This window comes from Eschrichtius robustus, chromosome 6 (assembly GCF_028021215.1).
Source record: "Eschrichtius robustus isolate mEscRob2 chromosome 6, mEscRob2.pri, whole genome shotgun sequence".
NCBI lineage: Eukaryota > Metazoa > Chordata > Mammalia > Artiodactyla > Eschrichtiidae > Eschrichtius > Eschrichtius robustus.
In genome coordinates, this window is record NC_090829.1 from 86,997,202 (window position 1) to 87,016,589 (window position 19,388).

Below are 19,388 nucleotides of genomic sequence, written 5' to 3' on the forward strand. Positions count from 1 at the left end.
CTCTTGCATTCCTATACACTAACAACGAAAAGGCAGAAAGAGAAATTAAGGAAACAATCCCATTTACGACTGCAAAAAAAGAATAAAATACCTAGGAATAAACCTACCTAAGGAGGCAAAAGACCTGTACTCAGAGAACTATAAAGCACTGATGAAAGAAATCAAAGATGACATAAACAGATGGAGAGGTATACCATGTTCTTGGATTGGAAGAATCAATATTGTGAAAATGACTATACTACCCAAAGCAATCTACAGATTCAATGCAATCCCTATCAAATTACCAGTGGCAATTTTACAGAACTAGAACAAAAAATTTTACAATTTGTTTGGAAATACAAAAGACCCCGAATAGCCAAAGCAATCTTAAGAACAATGAAGCTGGAGGAATCAGGCTCCCTGACTTCAGACTAGACTACAAAGCTACAGTAATCAAGACAGTATAATACTGGCACAAAAACAGAAATATAGATCAGTGGAACAGGACAGAAAGCCCAGAGATAAACCCATGCACCTATGCTCACCTAATCTATGACAAAGGAGGTAAGAATATACAATGGAGAAAAGACAGCCTCTTCAGTAAGCAGTGCTGGGAAAACTGGACAGCTACATGTAAGAGAATGAAATTAGAACACTCCCTAACACCATACACAAAAATAAACTCAGAATGGATTAAAAACCTAAATGTAAGACCAGACACTATAAAACTCTTAGAGGAAAACATAGGCAGAACACTTTATGACATACATCACAGCAAGATCCTTTTTGACCCACCTCCTAGAGAAATGGAAATAAAAACAAAAATAAACAAATGGGACCTAATGAAACGTAAAAGCTTTTGCACCGCAAAGGAAACCATAAACAAGACGAAAAGACAACCCTCAGAATGGGAGAAAATATTTGCAAACGAAGCAACTGACAAAGGATTAACCTCCAAAATATACAAGCAGCTCATACAGCTCAATATCAAAAAAACAGACAACCCAATCAAAAAATGGGCAGAAGACCTAAATAGACATTTCTCCAAAGGAGACATACAGATGGCCAACAAACGCAGGAAAAGATGCTCAACATCACTAATTATTAGAGAAATGCAAATCAAAACTACAATGAGGTATCACCTTACACTGGTCAGAATGGCCATTGTCAAAAAATCTACAAACAATAAATGCTGGAGAGGGTGTGGAGAAAAGAGAACTCTCGTACACTGTTGGTGGGAATGTAAATTAATACGGCCACTATGGAAAACAGTATGGAGGTCCCTTAAGAAACCAAAAATAGAACTACCATATGACCCAACAATCCCACTGCTGGGCATATACCCAGAGAAAACCATAATTGAAGAAGACACATGCACCCCAATGTTCATTGCAGCACTATTTACAATAGCCAGGTCACGGAAGCAACCTAAGTGCCCATCGACAGACGAATGGATAAAGAAGATGTGGTACATATATACAATGGACTATTACTCAGCCATAAAAAGGAACGAAATTGGGTCATTTGTAGAGATGGGGATGGACCTAGAGAGTGTCATACAGAGTGAAGTTAAGTCAGAAAGAGAAAAGCAAATATCGTATAATAACGCATATATGTGGAATCTAGAAAAATGGTATAGATGATCTTATTTTCAAAATAGAAATAGAGACACAGACGCAGAGAACAAATGTATGGATACCAAGGGGGAAAGGGGTGGGAGGCAGGAATTGGGAGACTGGGATTGACATATATACATTATTGAAACTATGTATAAAACAGACAACTGATGGGAACATACTGTATAGCACAGGGAACTCTACCTAATGCACTATGGTAACCTAAATGGGAGGGAAGTCCAAAAAGGAGGGGATATCTTTGTGTGTATGGCTGATTCATTTTGTTGTGCAGTGGAGGCTAACACAACATTGTAAAGCAACCATACTGCAATAAAAATTAATAAAAAATTCACTGGAGACCCTGACAAACATTTCTGATGATCTCCCCAAGGCTCTCTGGACAGTGCTGTAGCGATCACTCATTATTTTATTTAGCCTAGGAGTCCCCAACTTTTGGAGACAAGAAACAAATGGTCATTTCTTCAAAGACTTAAGTCCCCTCTGAAGCTTCCCGGGTATTGTGAGGTTGAGTCCCTCTGGCCCAATTCCCAGGTACGAAGGTGGAGGAACACTTAAAGGGGTGGCAGCCTAGGATGAGCCAAGGGAGAAAGGTGATTCCTTCCTGCCCGGGCTGCAGCGTCCAGCTCCCGCCCAACGTGGAGCTCAGCACCGTCTTCCGCTGCTGGCTGCGCCAGGCCACTTACCATCCACTTGAGCATGATGGTGGTCTCATTGACGGCATCGGTGAAGGTGATGTAAGGGCCTGCCACGGGCCTCTCGTACACGCGGCCGCTGTAGCCTGACACAGCGTAGGGCCGGGAGGGGGCGCTGGGCTCACTCTCCCCCAGCATGTTCAGAGCCCGGACTCGGAACTTGTAGGAGGTGCCTGGGGAGAGACACTCACTGAACCTGGGGGCTGGGAGACACCATCTGCCTCCCCTTCAGCCCATCCAGGCTCAGGACCTGGAGGGATCTTTTGGGCAGCCCTTCCCCAAAAGCAAGCCCTAAAGGACTCAAGCACTCCTACCCTCATTAGAAAGGAGCCACACAGAGTAAAGGGAACCCTCTTGCACTGTTGGTGGGAATATAAATTGGTATAACTGCTATGGAGAACAGTATGGAGGTTCATTAAAAAACTAAAAATAGAGCTACCATATGATCCTGCAATCCCACTCCTGGGCATATATCCGGAGAAAACCATGGTCCGAAAGGATACATGCACCCCAATGTTCACTGCAGCACTGTTTACAATAGCCAAGACGTGGAAGCAATCTAAATGTCCATTGACAGAGGAATGGATAAAGAAGATGTGGTACTTATACACAATGGAATATTACTCAGCCATAAAAAAGAATGAAATAATGCCATTTGCCCCAACATGGATGGACCTAGAGATTGTCATACTGAGTGAAGTTAAGTCAGAGAAAGACAAATATCATATGGTATCCCTTATATGTGGAATCTAAAAAAAAAAAAAAATGATAAAAATGAACTTACTTACAAAACAGAAACAGACTGACAAGACAAGGGGGGAAGGGGGGTGGGGCGGGGGAGGGATAGTTAGGGAGTTTGGGATTGACATGTACACACTGCTGTATTTAAAATGGATAACCAACAAGGACCTACTGTATAGCGCAGGGAACTCTGCTCAATGTTATGTGACAGCCTGGATGGGAGGGGAGTCTGGGGGAGAATGGATACAGGTATATGTATGGCTGAGTCACTTTGCTGTGCACCTGAAACTATCACTACACATTGTTAATCGGCTATACTCCAATATAAAATAAAAAGTTTTTTAAAAAATATTATGTAACAACCTAAACGGGAAAAGAATTTGGAAAAGGATATATGTATAACTGTGCTGTACACCTGAAACTAACAAACCATTGTTAATCAACTCTAATATAAAATAAAAAGTTTAAAAAAAAAAAAAAAAAAAAGGAGGAGCCACACAGGAGGTGGCTTGGGACCAATTATGGAGAGAGGGAGGGAGAAGGAAGGGCTTGTGGGACTGAGGTAACACGACCAAGAGCGGCCACAGGGGCCTGGTGGTGGGTGGCAGACGAGCAGAGAGAAGACCCTCCGAAGCTTCCCTTCTCCTCCAGGGGGCCGGGGGCAGCCGGGGGACCAGGGAGGGCAGCGGCCAGGGCCCTACCTTTCTCTAGGCCTGTGATCTCCACCGAGAGCCGGGAGGGAGGGATGGCGCTGGTGGCCAGAATCCAGTCCCCCACTTTCTTCAGCTTCTTGTACTCCACTCGGAAGGACTGGATGGGGAAGCCGCCATTCCCACGCGGAATCCAGGTCACATACACTGAGGTCTCAGAGGCCATGGAGATAGTGGGCCTGTCTGGAGCTTCTGGGGCTGCAGGAGACCATACCCAAGGGAGGAAGGAAGCGGGAGGAAAGGACATGATGAGAAGATGGTTGTAATGTGACTAGACCTGGCCTGTTCCTGATGGGGGCCGGCTTCACCCCACAGCCCTCACCCCCTGGTGGCCGCGTCAGATCTTCCTAGGGCTCTCTGGGTCACTCTCTCCTGGGAGGAGCCCTTGAAAAGCTCCAATCCATATCTCCTCGCTGTGGTTAACTGGGGAGAGGCCAGGAAAACGTCACAAGGACTCCGGGACCCCATTCAACCTGCAGCAGCGAGCGTCCTGAGGCGGTGGGCCTGGTTCCAGTTCTGACTGCTCGTCACCCCCGCCCTCGGGGCTGCCGGGGGCTTACGGGACAGGCGGCCGTGGTCCGGCTGGCTGCTGCTCTGGGGGCTGGCTCCGGGGTCATCTCTCTGGATCTGCTGCTCCTTGCTGGCCATGATTTCAGGTTTGGGCCGCCGTCCTGGGTAGAAATGGGTTGAGATCAGCACGAGAGGGAGTGTGCATTAGGTCTCTCTTTCCACGGAGTCCCTTCCGCCTGAAGCTCTGCCAGGGGGTCTGACAAGACCATGGAAATAATAGAGGACACTGGAAGTTTGGTCTGATTTCCAGCTCTGCCTGACAGTCATGGGACTGCACGTGGCCCCCGAGTGTGAAAGGGGCAAAGGGATGCCAGAGGCCAGCTGGTGCCTGTCCTGTTGGGAGGTGGGACCTCAGCCTACGCATGCAGACCAGAGGGAGGCAGGAGCTGAAAGGAAGATAAAGTTCAAGGTGAAAAGCTGGGGCAAGGTGAGCAGGACTCCCACCTGGCCTGGTAGGACTGCTCAGGCCCACGGAAACCCCAAGCTGGGGGCAACACTGGACCCTTACCAGTGCGGAAGGTGACCATGGCCGTCTGGCCTTCGCCTGCACAGGTGTAGGCTGCCATCTCCACTTCATACAAGCTCCCAGGGTCGAGTCTGGTGAGGGTCAGGCGGTGCTGGCTGGCTGGAATGCCAGAGATGGTCCAGTCGTCAGAGGAGTTTGTGACCTGCTGGAGAAGGTGGCTGGTATAAGGACCGGCATCTTGGCCTGGAGCTACAGGTGGGCTGTAGGTCGCAAGGAAAGCAGAATTGAGCCCAAGAGGACAGAAGAAAGGGAGGGAGAATGGGCCAGGTTGGGGGAGAGGTGGCCCTACAGAAGGCAGACCGTTCCCGCTGGCTCTGGGACATCCATCCTCGCTGGGACATCCATCCTCGCTGGGACAATAAAGTCAGGCTCCCTGATCCCTCATCTAATGATCTCATCAAAGAAAAAACTCCATGGGGAGGGTCAAAAGGCCCAGCTGACATTGCTGAGAGTTTCTCCAAAGACCTTCTCTCTCTTTCTAAAAACCTCCCTATGGCTTCTCGGCCTTTTGGCTAAGATCAAGTGTAAAAACCTCTCTATTTAACTTTCTTTCTCCTTGATCTGTTTAAACCAAACAAACACAGTACCTTTAGTTTATATTCTGATGAGATGATGACGAGAATGATAAAAGCAGCAGGATCATAGACATGGACACATTTTTTTGAGCGCTTACTATGTGCTGGCAAATCAGCGACTAAGCACGTCGTATGCACCATAACGCGCTTCCACGACAACAGCCCAAGAGATGGGTGTTAATGTTGTTCCCACCTCACAAACGTGGAGACTAAGGCTTAGAGAGATGAGTGATTTGTCTAAGACCACATTGCCAGTGAGCGCTGAAACCCTGACTTGACTCCAGAGGTCAAGCTCATAATCGTAACCTACCCTAGAAAGGAAGTCTGGGAGCCAGAAAACCCTGGGTTCAAATCTGGATTGTGTCTCTTACCACACACAGGTTACCAGCTGTGTAACCCTGAGCAAGTTCCCTAATCTTTCTGATCCATAAGCTTTTCTTTTGTAAAACGAAGCAAATAAAACCTCTCAGGTTACTCTGAAGTTTAAATCCGATGATTTACGTGACGTGTCGAGCATTGAAGCTGGCACACAGTAGGTTCCCAACAAGTACATGCCGCCCCCCCTCTTCCTCCGCTCAGTGAGGATTTCAATCCTCCTTTTTCTGCTCCTGCCCTCAGGCCTTGCTTAGAACTTAAAAACCGTGGATGAACTGTAACCATTGGAGATTAATCTTTAATGGCTTCAAATTCCTGGCTCTTTAAAGAAAAAAAAAAAAAAAAGAGTTCCAGGCTTCCGGACAGGCGTTGCTGAGAGGTTGCTTCATCTCACCCACCCACCTTTCAGGACACAGACTTCACTGCTAACTGCACATCTCCGAGAGCCTGCCGGGGCCTGAAGCTGTGGGTTGCTGAAGGAATTAAACAGCTGGTAGGAAAAGCTCTTATCCCTAAGCAGAATATTCCAAAATAGAACAAAACCTACTATTCAAGGGACAGGGATGGTCTGGGCTCATTCATGTCAGGCTTCCAGGACTTGTTCCAAAGGGAGAAGTTTTTACAAACTGAGAATCCCCAGTGGTGCTGGAAACCCAAACACAGTAGCCCAGGGTCTGCAGATGCACCAGGAAATGAAAGCTGGCTTCATGCATGTGAAAAAGTGAAAATGAGTTGAATGACTCCAGTCTCCAGCAAGAGGGGAGGGGCTGAAAAAACACAACCCAAATGCTGATTTTTGCTTTCAAAATCCTTTCCTGTGTGATGATCTTGAAGACATGTTAGTCCCTCAAGAATGAAACTGCTTTCAAGACATAATCGTGCCTTGGCAATATCCACCTAACAGCTCCAAGTGCCCCATGGGCCAGAGCCTAACAGGAGCCAGACCCAGCGGGGCACTGTCCTCTCACTTCCCCTGTGCCCCTTTTCTCCCTCTGCCTCCTAGCGCTGGCCTCACTTCCACTGGGCTCAGAAATGAAAATAAGAAATGGAATGGTAATTAGTCACTGTCACGCATACTGAGAGGGTGAATGCAGCCTCAGCCTGGCGTTTCCGGATCACCTCGTGTGGCCTTTGCCAGCCTGCCTCTTGGTGAGGCCGTTTCATGGCCACCTATTGGCCCGAAAAATATTATTCTTGCTCTCATGCTGGTTCTTGTCTCCTGGGGACCACGAGCATTTGGCCTGCCCTGATCTTTGTCTCCAACTCTGCGATGGAGGTGTCCAGTTACACGGTGAAATGAGGATTAGGACCAGCCCTGCCCCATAACCTGGGCTGAACAACACTGCTTTTTGTTAAAAACTCATCCACCCCCTTTGCTGGCTGCCTATGAAGAGGCCAGCAGGCCGAGGGTTAATTAGAAACTGCCCCCTCTCGACCCCCACCTAGGAGGAGGCTTTGCCTTAGGTGCCTCTGTGGACCTGTCCTGACCGGAGGTCTCATCGGAGAGCGTGTTAAGAGGAAGACCAGAATGACGGGGCTGTTGGGGTCCAGAGCAGGGGCACAGCTTCTGCCTAGGCGGCACCTTTCACTGGGTTTCGCTGGTTTTGTTTCTTTTTGGAGAGGGAGGCAAGTTGATAAATGCTTTTCGTTCCGCATTCCTATATTTTCCGTATTTTCTACCAAGTGCACATGGCACTTTTGTTAGCAACAACTAAAGAAATGCATAATAAAACCTGGCGTTTATGATACATTATTACTTATCAAATAAGATTTTTAAAAATAGATTAAGAACAATAATTTTCTACCGTCTAATGGCCTTAGAAAAAAACCCAGCATGCACCTGGGATAAACAGAAATGTTTTCAAGGATATTTTCTTAAGGGGAATTTCATGTCCTTCTCCCCTGAGGGGTCAAAGCAGGTGACAGTGCAGCCTTGAACGGGGGTGGCAGCCTGGGGGCCTCGTCCTGCCTCGGAGGGCAGAGTGTCTAAGAGGGTGGGCCGGCCCAGCTCTGTCCCCGATCCCTCCCTGACAGCTCCCAACACATCCACCTGGACAGACTTCCTTCTGCCAAGGAGAAATAGCTGAGGTCTGAACAACATGATGTGCTTTTAGCTCAAAGGACTGCTTGTCAAACCTGAGCCAGGAGGAATCCTGAGAACTGAGGCGGTATTTTGCAGCCCTCAGAGAAAACACCTGCTCACAGATATTTGTTTTCCTGGCTCTAGAGCTAGCTTGCCACTCCCGGGTTCCTGCAGGTATGCACCAGCAGAGCTTGCTTAGATTAAAAAGAAAACAAAACATCAACAACCAGTGGCAGAGGGGAGGACGGGGGTGGTCATTAGGGAGCCCGTGAACTCTCCTCGGTACTAGAAGCTGGTGCGCGAGGCCCAGACCTGGAAGCGCACCCGCGGCTTCTTCCCGGGCCTCGCAGGGCCCCAGATGCCCATCTCACAACCAGCTTCCCGGGAGGTGGGGGGAAAGCACGCCGGAGGGATCAGAAGGTCACGATCAGCAGTGGAGACGACTCATCCAGGCTTCAGGAGCTCAAGGGGAGATGGCCGGCGGGTGGAGGCCCCTGCCCAGCCTCAGCGAGAGGCAGGCGTAATGCCAGACACCATACCTTGCGGTGTTTCACCACATAGTAGAGGATCGGTGCCCAGCCGCTGCCCTCGTGCCGAGGCCGCCACACCAGCTCGTACGAGTCAGTCTTGGAGGTGCGGGGCGAGCTGAGGATGACGGGCGCCTCGGCGGGAGCCGCCTGCCCCTGCTCTCCCAGGCACGGCAAGGGGGCTGGCTGCGCCGACGCCGGCGGCCTCAGGGGCCCTGGCTGGCCCTTCGGCATCTGGGCAGGGCTTCCGGGTCCTGGGGGCTGCACAGGAGGTGTGGCAGTGGCCGGCTTAGCATCCCGCCATGGCCTCAGGGTGGTGCCTGGAGGACAGAGCAGGAAGGAGAAGGTACGGAAGAGCCAGTTAGTCCCCTGGCCACCTGCTGAGCTGCTGTCTCCACGGAGAAAACAGGGAGAAGTCAGAGGGAAGGGCTGCCAGGGCAGGAAGAGCCCCTGGCTCAGGACATGAGGGGACCATCAGCCCACTGGACACACAGCCGGGCTCCGTGAGGATAAAGGGCTGCGCCCCAGCCTGGCCAGGAGGGAAAGGCAGCCGGATGCCCCCTGCCCGGGCTTCTCGCCGCCGGCTTGTTTTCCTGTGTCTGCACCAGGTGCGTCTGAGTGAACCATCTCAATTTGCTCCTGAGGTGCAGGAACCTGCGTCCTCTTTCTCACATCTGTGCGGGTGTGGGGATGTGTCCCCTTCACTGTGGGATCCACACCATAGGACAGCGTGGGCCTCTCCCTGCTCCACTGTGGGGACCTGGAGATGCGAACTGTGAATGTAAATACGTCTGAGACTCTCAGAGGCAGGAGGGGCCGCTCCTCCTTCAGGAAGCGTCCACAGACTCCGCCAACACTAGTTTCTGCTCCCTGACCTCCTGCGCAGGAGGTTGGCTCCTGATAAAGATGAATCAGCATTACTCCTTGCTGTATTTTTCTCCAGTTGATTCTTTGGTAAGTTTTATTTCCTCCTGAGGGTAGGGTCTCTGCATCCCCCTCATTGCCTAGCCCAGCGCTGAGCAAATAGCAACTGCTCAATCCATGCAGATGTCAACTGAAATGAATCAAACTAAGAAAGACAGAGGTGCTTTTCTTTGTGCTAGACCAGTGGCTGTCCAACTGGGTTCCACGGAACTCTAGGAAGCCACAGGTTCTGCAAACTAATTTAAAAGGTTTTTTTTTTTTTTAAAATACAGTATTTAAATGGGTCATCTGCACTACTGAAAATCTGCACTTCTGACTTATTAGGAAGTCAATGTAATGTAAACTTACAACTAAAAGCCACTTTTATTTATTTTATATACTGGGGTTTTAAGCTGGATTCCATTTGAGAAAAGGGTTCTATAAATGTTCAGCTGGAATCTCAGACCCTTGGGCTGCACTCACCCGGCCTGGCGGTCCTCAGCTGGACCACAGCGTGGGCGCTCCCGACTTCATTCTCGGCCATGCACTGGTAGACGCCTTCATCCTCGGGCCCTACACTGACCACCCGCAGGGCCCTACGGGACAGTCGGAGGCGCTGGCTGGAGGTGAGGGGCACGGCGTTCCTTAGCCACAGCACGGAGGGCGGGGGGTTCCCTCGCACCTCACAGGTGAGCTTGGCGCTCTGGCCCCAAGGGATGACCAGCTGGGACAGCTCCATGGTGACCTCAGGGGGTTCTGCCAGGAAACCAGAGCAGAGGTAAGAGAGGCTGAGCCCTTCCGTCCAGGCCCAGACAGGCTGGGGAGGGGACTGCTGTTGGGCAAGGCTCCCTCCTTCCCCATGACGTTGGTAGAGGAGAGAAAAGGTCCCATGTCTCCTCCATCAGAGTCTTGACAGGGAAGGGCTACCGGGCCCCTACACCCTGGCCCCTGGGATCCAAGGCCTCCTACTCTCTCAGCTCTCCTCCATCACTCGCTTGGCACGTGACCTTTACAAGGCACGTGACCCTGTCTGAGCCTCAGCTTATGAGCTTCTAGAGAGGCCGTGCAGAGAAGAGAAGGCTGAGGAGAAGGAGGCGTACAGAAGACACTCACCGAACACCTGGACGTTGTAGAGGATGACCGCGGCCCCGGGATCCCCAACCCCGTTGTCAGCCATGCAGCGGTAGGTCCCGGAGTCCTCCTCACTGGTGGTGTCGATGAGAAGGTTGCTCAGCAGGAAACGTGTCTTGTTGTAGCTGGCGACACTGGACCCGTCCTTGGCCCAGGTGACCCTCGGGGGAGGGATCCCACTGGCCACACACTCCAGGATGAGACTCTGGCCTTTGGTGACAACGATGGTCTGGGCCTCTGGCGGGTAGATGATGCGGGCAGCCTCGGCAGTGGAGCCTGGAGGGGCAAGGAGAGGAAGGACAGCGTGTAGGACCAGGACTGGGTGCAGAGGCTCCCCTCCGCCCTGCCTCAGGTGGCCCAGCCCCAGGGGGCAGCCTGGAGACTGTGGATTTGAAAGCAAACAGCTCTTCAGGGGCTTAGGACCTATGTCACGTGGGGCAAGATACTAATTCCCTTGGGCTCTGGTTTCCTTAGGGGAACCAAGGTCCTCCTGCAGAGAGCTGCCATGAGGAACAAATGAGACAACAGTGGAGCATAGCATCAACACAACACATGCCGGATGATCCTCCGGCCCCGGCCCCCCTCCATCAATGAGACCCTCCCCTTACGGCGCACGCGCAGCCTGTCACTGGAGCCCGAGGTTTTCACTTCCTGCGTCACTGGGTTGTAGGCAGCGCACTTGTACATCCCCTCGTCCTCCTGGCTGGCGTTCACAATCTGGAGGTTCCCCGATGGCATGATCAGGTAGTTATCTGAAGAGAGGACAGGGATGAATTGGGGCCCAGAATACTGCACTCAGCAGCTCCCGCAAAGGTTAGGGGCAGGTAGGGCACAAGTCAGGAGTTGTATACCTGAATTCCAACAAGCCCAAACTGAAAATGCTATTCTCCCCATAAAACCTCACACCTTGTGGGGCAGAAGTGTCGGGAGTGACACTAACCAACCAGCTAACAAACTGGCTGGCTGACACCCCACCACCATCCCAAGTTCATACACAGGTCTGTGGAAGAGCATTTTATAACTTTTAAGGGAGTTTGGGTGCCATGGAAAGGAGGCAGGATTTGGGATCTGCCAGACCTGGACTCAAGCTCTGGATCTGCCGCATATTAACTGTGTGATCTTGGGCAAGTTAATGAACCTCTCAGATCCTGTTTCCTCATTTGTAAAACTGCATGATGTGCGCTGCCTCGGAGCCATCTGTAAGGACTGAGAGGCCCGTGCTGCATACATGGGAGATGAGCTGATCATCCCTGCAAGCCGCCAGGAAGGAGGGAATTGACTTTAGAATTTCCCATCAGTCTCTGCCATGGTCACAGCTCTGAGCCACCTCACTGTTGAATTTCTGCAGCCAGGGAGGGATATTCTAACCCCCAAGCCCCACCCTCTCCATGAATACCACTGAAGCCCTTCCCCCTGCATCACTGGCCTGCTAGGCTCTGTCTGCTTCTGGACCAGGGGTGCCATGGGGGTGGGGTCCCAGGGCTGAGTTCAGCTTCTTTCCACAGGAGACAGATTCACAGCGACTCACAGTACACCTGGTGACGGGGCTGGTGTTTAGCTTCCTGGCAGGCAAAGCACTGGTCATCAGCTTTGAGCTTCCTGGTGGCCTGCCCTTGGCAATCTGGATGTCCCTGCAGTCCAGGCTCATTGAGTCTGGTGCCTGCCTGTCACTGGGCCGCCCCAGGTGTGAGCTGCTTAGGCAAATGCCAGATGGAAAGGAAAAAGCCCTTGACTCTTGTGGGATGGGCAGGGGCTACTGCCAGGCTTCTGCTAGGGACAGCAGACATTCATACTCTTCTCAGTCTCCGGTTATTTCTGAGTGGCAGGATTAGGCTTTTTACCCATAAAAAAAAAGTTTTTTTGTATTTTCTATAGTAAACATATACTCCCCTTTCATAACCAGAAAGTTAACAAAGATATTTTAAAATCTCTAGGACATTTAAAAAGGTACACATTTGGAAGTGTCAGGTCCAGCCATAGGGTCTACTTGGCCCTGAGTGCAGGTCAGTTGTGGAAAGAAGCTGACGACTTGGCCTTGAGAGAGAGCTTCTCTCCCCGCTGGCACTCTGTGGACGAAAGCTCGGTCGCCGCTGGACCAGCTGTCACGTCCACTTAGCAGGAAGCTGTGACTGTTTAGACGGTTGCGTCACCAGGAAGAAGGGGAGAGGGAATATTTCAAGCTCCACTAAAGACTGCTCTGCTGTGCGGGGAAGAGCCCCGTCTCCCCCCAGGGAACCCCACCGCACCAGGAATGTCTGGTACATCAGGCAGCCCTCCTGTGCAGTGCCTGGTGGCGGGGAGCTTGCACAGGGAGAGTCTGAGCCCTCATCCAACGGCAGCAGCTCAGCAACACCTGCCAGGGCCTCAAAGGATGAAGGGATTCCTCGTGACAGGTTCAGGGGACCTCCACAACGGAGGCCAATCCCTTCAGGATCCCACAGGGCTAAATATCAGGGCAGAAGACAGCTGACGAGCGTGGGGAGGGGGCTGCCGGCGTGGTGATGGGGGTTTGGGAAGCGCTGCAGAGGCGGCCAGCTTCCCTCCTGGCCCCGGCCGCTGGGCTCCCGCTTGTTCACTCACCTCTGGAGGCCTCCAGCCACTCGTGTTTGACGCTGTATCGGACCTGGGCTTTTGGGTGGCTCTCAGGAAGGTGACAGGCGATGACCGCCGTGTTCCCCTCATCCACTTCAATCACGTGCTGCACGTCTAACTTGAAGTCCTGGAGATCTGTGGAGAGAAGGGGAGGGGCCGGTTGGGCCTCGATGGAGGAGAGAGGCAGACAGTGCAACATTTCAGGGTGGGCTTGTGCCTCAGTGTCTTTAGTCACAGTCAACAGCTGCAAGAAGCTCACACACTGGGGGTGCTCTGAGTCCTTCCTGCAACCTTTTGGTGTCTAGAGGAGTCTACAGGAGGGAATGTGTGGCCCGCGTCACTGCATGGCGGGCTCAGCTGGGTGTGTATAAGCTGAGGGGGCGGGGTGTGGAGAATCCCATGAAGTGGTGCCTGTGACGCAGACCAGCCTCTTTTGTTACACTGACATGGGGGGCAAGTTGGCGGCCCATCGGCCCCACTGAGCCTGGCTGGAAATGGGTCAAAGTCAAGGCACAGATGTCCCGGCACAGCTCATGGAGACTGAAAGGAGCAACGATAGAGAATGCTTATGTCTGTTTTCCAGTTCAATCAAGAATCGCCTTCTCCTCAGACATCCACAGTGAAAAGTGAAAGGCCCGAGATTCTGCTCAATTGCTAACCGTGGTTACAACCAGCAGGCTGATTCCTGCTACCCAGGAGCTATGCGGTCCTCCCCAGTATCCTCGGGGATTGGTTCCAGGTGCCCCAGTGGATACTAAAATCGGCGGATGCTCCAGTCCCTTATATGAAATTGTGCTGGACGACGATTACAGTCGGCCTGCCGTATCCTCGGATTTTCCACCTGCAGATTCAGAGAGCCGACTACATGTCATGTCACGGCTAATTCTTTCTCAGGGCTAAGGATGGGGATCTGTGGATGCCTGAAGGATTTTCTAAGGCAAAGAGGGATGTCCCCAGTGTGGCTTAATGGTAGTGGAATGCGGGCAAGCCGAGGGTGCGGACACCAGGCTGCAGTCTCTCCTGACTTAGCTCAGTGGCAGGAAGACTGGGATTTAAACTGGGGAGGATGGAGATCCATCCGGAACAAAAGCAGGATGTTTCCTAAACAATCCAACGGTCCAAACAACAAAACTCTCTTTGAGCCAAATCACTGCTGTTGCTGAACAAAATGGGCCATTTGTGCAACGAAACCACATTCCAAATTTGGTGTTCAGGATTGTGGCTGAATTTAATTTAAGAGAGGAAATAAAACTCATAGAGAATAAGATAAGAGAGATGAAAATATTTACCCAGACACTCTCTCCATAAAGGTACTTAGAAAGCCCTGGAGGCACCATCTCTGAGTGCTGACCACACCACATTCTGATCGGCTCCTGAGAACTGATACCATCGCAGCGTAACTGCAGTTCACGGCAAGACTCCACCTGCCTGTGTGGTTGGTTCCCAGACAAGGCAAAAGGAGCGGTGGGAATCAGGTTTCTCACAGAAGACATGAGCTAATTACCAAAAACAAACTACTGTCACCAGAGGAGAGCTCAGTGATCAAGGCACTCAGTGAGGTCAAGAGGTTTCCCATTTAATGGAACTTTCAAAAAGTTCTTAGTCAAGCCAAGCCAGAGCAGGGCAGGAAAGCCCTTTTATTTCTATGAAAGGATCACTGTCCCCTTGATTCCAATATTCAACTGTGAACTTTTTAGGGGCAGGGACCAAGTCTTCTTCACCTTGTGTCCTCTGAACCTAACCAGTGCCTGGCACAAGTAGATGCTCAGTGAATGCTGAATGACCAATGAGTGACTATCTTGGAGCTGGGCCCCTCAAGTCAGGTACAAGATGCCCATGCACGTTGCCTGTGACATCAAATTTCATAGTTGAGGTGGGTCTATAGTATGAGCTCAAGGGCTTAGCACAACAAAATTTCTATGAACCTTTTATCCAAGTGTGGCCAACCTTTATCTAAGTTTGGATATGTTGAAAATAGAATGTTTCCTGAGTGATTACTTCCAGGGTCACAGGAAAGAGGTAAAATAGGTGTAATAAATGTGGAATAAGAAATACATGCCGTTGGTCGGGACAAGGTGGCAGAGTAGACCTTGAGCTCACCTCCTCCCACGAGCACACCAAAATCACAACTAACTGCTGAACAGCCATCAGTAGAAAAGACTGCAACCTACCAAAAAAACATATTCTACATCCAGAGACAAAGAAGGAACCACAATAAGACGGTAGTAGGGGCACACTTGAGATATAATCAAATCCCATACCCCCAGGTGGGCAACCCACAAACTGGAGAATAATTATATCACAGAAGTTCTCCCACGGGAACAAGAGAGAGTTCTGAGCCCCATGTCAGGCTCCCCAGCTTGGGGGTCTGGCATCGAGAGGAGGAGACCCCAGAACATTTGGCTTTGAAGGTCAGTGGGGCTTGATCGCAGGAGCTCCACAGGACTAGGGGAAACAGAGATCCACTCTTAGAGGACACACACAAGGTCTTGTGTGCACTGGGACCCAGGGCAAAAGCAGTGACTTCATAGGAGCCTTGGCCAGACCTACCTGCTGGTCTTGGAGGGTCTCCTGGGGGTGGCTGTGGCTCTTTCTTGGGACATAAAAGCTGATGGCAAATGTATCAGGATTACTCATCTGAAGGCTGACATCTTGCTTGGGTCATTAGCACCAAGACCTGACCCCACCCAACAGCCTGCAGGCTCCAGGGCTGGCACGCCCCAGCCAAACAACCAACTGGGCAGGAACACAGTCCCACCCATCAACAGACAGGCTGCTTAAAGACTTCCTGAGCACACAGCCACCTCTAAACACGCTCCTTGACACAGCCCTGCCCACCAGATGGCCAAGACCCAATTCCACGCACCAGTGGGCAGGCACTGGTACCTCCCACCAGGAAGCCTGCACAAGCCTCTAGACCAGCCTCACCCACCGGGGGGGCAGACACCAGAAGCAAGAAAAACAGTCACATAGCCTGCGGAACTGAGTCCAAAAACACAGGTCTGGACCTACCCTGGGACCAGCTGGTCCCTGGCCACCAGGTGACGAGAGGGGAGGGTACTGCTGGGATACATAGGACATCCCCTACTGAGGGTCACTTCTCCAAGGCTGAGAAACATAACTAACCTTCCACATACATAAAAATACAAATAGAAGTTTAGACAAAATGACATGACAGAGGAATATGTTCCAGATAAAGGAACAAGATAAAACCCCAGAAGAACAACTGAGTGACGTGGAGATAGGCAATCTACCAGAGAAAGAGTTCTGAGTAATGATCGTAAAGATGATCCAAGAACTTGGGAAAAGAATGGATGCATAGAGCAAGAAGTTACAAGACGTTTTTAACTAAGAATTAGAAAATATAAAGAACAACCAATCAGTTGAAGAATAACTGAAATGAAAAGTACTCTAGAAGAAATACATGCTGTTGACCGAGTAGTGTGGCAAAAACAATGACAGAATGCCTGATTCATCTCTATGGCCCCATTTTGCTTTCCAGGCTGAACCAGTGGTTCCTGGGGGTCAAGGTGAGCTCTCTCATGGATTCCTTCCTTTGGGTGGGTGCAGGGCCTTCTGAGCTTTTAAAGAATTATCTCATCATTATTTAATTTTGTGTTGGTGATATCCAACCCAAACTAAATTGCAAATTCCTCGCGGGCAACCTATTAATTTTGCACTCCATGCCCCCGCCCCAAGCCCCACTGCACTGTCTTCAGGATGCACCATGCTCATTTAGTCCTTGTTGAGTGACTAGTTTGGAAGGCTGTGCCCAAGGCCAGCTTCGTAGGCATGCACACTGTGCAGCTGTGCCGGGCCCTGCGCTTGGAAGACTTTCACTTTGCACTGAGCCCCACAAAATCTGTAGCCCAGCCCTGGCTGAGCCTCTCAGCCAAGAGAGCGGATGTGTTTTCTCCCAGAGAGGAGGAAGGTATGGACTGTGGGAAGGGTGGACTGCCTGTGCTCGGTGTGTTCTAGCTGGATGTTGCTATCTGCTTTCCCAAGCAAGGCACTTCGGCAATGCAAAGGTCTTAACCCTCCTCAGCACAGGGTGTGCCCTACCTGCCAAGTCAGGAGGCTCCCCACGAAGTGAGCTGTGAGCGATCGTGAGCTCAGGGGCACCTGGAAAAATTCCTCAGTCACTGAGAAGCACTCTCATGCACGCTCTAATAAATCTAAAAACTACTCCACCAAGAGTTTCTGAGTTTTTGTTTCACCCTCCTCCTTCACCTCATTCTAAGAAAATCTGCCTCAAGCAAGAATGTACTGAAGCCTAACAGATCATTTTGCAAGAAAGATGTGAGCAACTGAAAGGAGTCTGGGATCAGAACGCCATCTCCAGCTTAGCCCTTGGCTTCTGCCCCATTGTAATTGAGGTCTTATCCGTGCACGGAGCACGCTGTCCTCCACGTACCCACCTCACTGCCCCAACACTAGATAACACTATGCACTCCCCCTTAAGCCCCTCTTGGTGTCTTCTGCACGCTCTGACAATCCACTGCTGCCTTGGAGACAGCAGGCTGTGTGTGCAACAGCGGGGGCACTGGTCAGCCATGCGGCAGACGGCCCCTCTGTTCTGATGCCAACATGTGCACGACAGCCCATGCGGGCAGGACCCAGGACACCCCAGCTGGGCTTCCAGCTCCCCACAAGGGCCGACTGGCAGGCGAGCCTCCTGGCTTCAAAACAAATAAGCAGCAGTTGGGTCCTTGGCCCTGTCCCCCCAAAGCTTAAGCTTTAGCTGTTGCGTCACTAGACAAATGCTCCCAATCTGGCTGCTGGAGCAAAAGTTGAGTTTCACTAAAAAGGGATCAAAGGCACAGTAATGAAGTGATGGACGATCTGAAAATCAGAGCACCCCCTTTTCTAGCAGTTTTGGGCAGGAAGGAGGCCAGGCAGGGGCAGAGGCTTTGTGATCAATAACAGCCTCATCAGCCACCAGATGAGAGGCAGATGCAGGGAGATCTAGTTGGCTGCATATGAAGGAAAGCAGCCTGTTCTCAGGCCCCTTTGTCTGCAAAGCCAGTTTCCCGGCGAGTCCCTGGGCTGCTCAGAGTGCCTCGCTGGGAATAGGGGGCAGGCCCTTCGGTTACAAATGGGGTTCGCAGGCCTCAGGCCTCGCTGCAGAATGATGGATCAGGTTTCCTGGGGGAAATGGTTTGACAGGACACCTGCCCTTGCCTGTTGGCTGGTGTGTTTGAGAAATCCATTAGAGGAGTGTTTTTGCAGCTTTAATCCTCTTACCTTCCCTCAGACCCTTCTTTTGCATCCCCTCTCTGTGTATTCTTCCAACTATTTTATTAACTTGTTGGCACTAATCAAATGCCAGTAGGCTCACTCCTGTTTCTCAGCTCTCAACAGGTCAGAAGCCCTGGTCTTTGAGGCCATCTCTGGGTTTATGGACCTTCTTTATTAGTCACAGAACTTCGTGCTTTCTGAGAAAGCCCATGACATCTCAGGCTCCATATGGAACCCTGCCCAGTTCCTTGCCTTCTAAGCACTCCATTTCTTAACGGAACATATATCTTCTGATATATCACCTCCGTAGGAGTCTTGGATACACAGATTACAGGGATCTGTTCAGACACAAAACATGCAATATGCTCTGAGTTTCCTCTTCACATTTACAGGGTACATCAGGCTCCTACCTTCTTGGCTATGGGGAAAAAAGAAGGAAAATAAACTTTCAGAGGCATGTCGGGGTGTGGCTGCCATCACCAGGATCATATGCGAAGCTACAAATTGACAAGTTTCAACTTGGGCCCCTTTTGAGTTTCTTTCTCTCCACCTTCTAGCCTGGATCCTTCCTTTATGAATAAAAGGCTCAGTAGATCTATGAATTAAATGACAATATTTAGTGTATGTTTGTTCATTCTCATAGCACAAAATTGTCAAATCTTAATTGTAGGCTCATCCTCCAATTTTTATAGACTTTACCTGTCCCGTTACGTGGTACACTGTGCCTCAGCAAAATGCCCCCAGTGTAATCAATAAACCTAAATTTTACTTTCAAGGAGTTTCCTTATTTGATCATCTTCTCCCTGAGTCCTCCCTTAGGCTGAAAATTAAGGTTCGCTTCTGTTTAAGAAAGAAGTCAGGTAAGACGGTGCCTTCAGGTGGAGGCTGCCTGGATTTACCGTCCCCATCTCTCTGAGCGCTGCTGAGCGATTAAAAACATTCCGGGCTTTCTACGCATCCAGGCATTTCTCGTACCTAGTCAGCCCCGTCCTACCCTCCTGCCTGTTCTCAGGGAGCACAGGACAAGCCCGCACTCATCTGCCGAGGCTTGGATGGGATCCACCAGATCGCGGGGCGACTGCACTGGGCTCACTTGTCAACGCCGCCGG

At 50.8% G+C, this 19,388-nt stretch overlaps 1 protein-coding gene across 6 annotated transcripts in view; it reads right to left on the reverse strand.

The window, feature by feature from the left end:
- Positions 1-19,388, reverse strand: part of BOC (BOC cell adhesion associated, oncogene regulated) — an 82,816-nt gene that overhangs the window by 14,163 nt on the left and 49,265 nt on the right. For 4 of the 6 annotated variants that reach the window (XR_011074325.1, XM_068546744.1, XM_068546743.1 and 1 more), the window contains 9 exons: positions 13,030-13,176; positions 11,058-11,201; positions 10,432-10,725; positions 9,802-10,074; positions 8,428-8,735; positions 4,838-5,000; positions 4,320-4,430; positions 3,751-3,957; positions 2,300-2,481 (listed from right to left, as the gene is read on the reverse strand). Coding sequence is in view for 5 of the 6 variants with exons in the window: in XM_068546744.1 (XP_068402845.1) it covers positions 2,300-2,481; positions 3,751-3,957; positions 4,320-4,430; positions 4,838-5,000; positions 8,428-8,735; positions 9,802-10,074; positions 10,432-10,725; positions 11,058-11,201; positions 13,030-13,176 (1,829 nt within the window). In the remaining variant the exon portion in view is untranslated. The remainder of the gene's footprint in view (positions 1-2,299; positions 2,482-3,750; positions 3,958-4,319; positions 4,431-4,837; positions 5,001-8,427; positions 8,736-9,801; positions 10,075-10,431; positions 10,726-11,057; positions 11,202-13,029; positions 13,177-19,388) is intronic. The other 2 variants (XM_068546745.1, XM_068546746.1) reach the window with 2 other exon arrangements.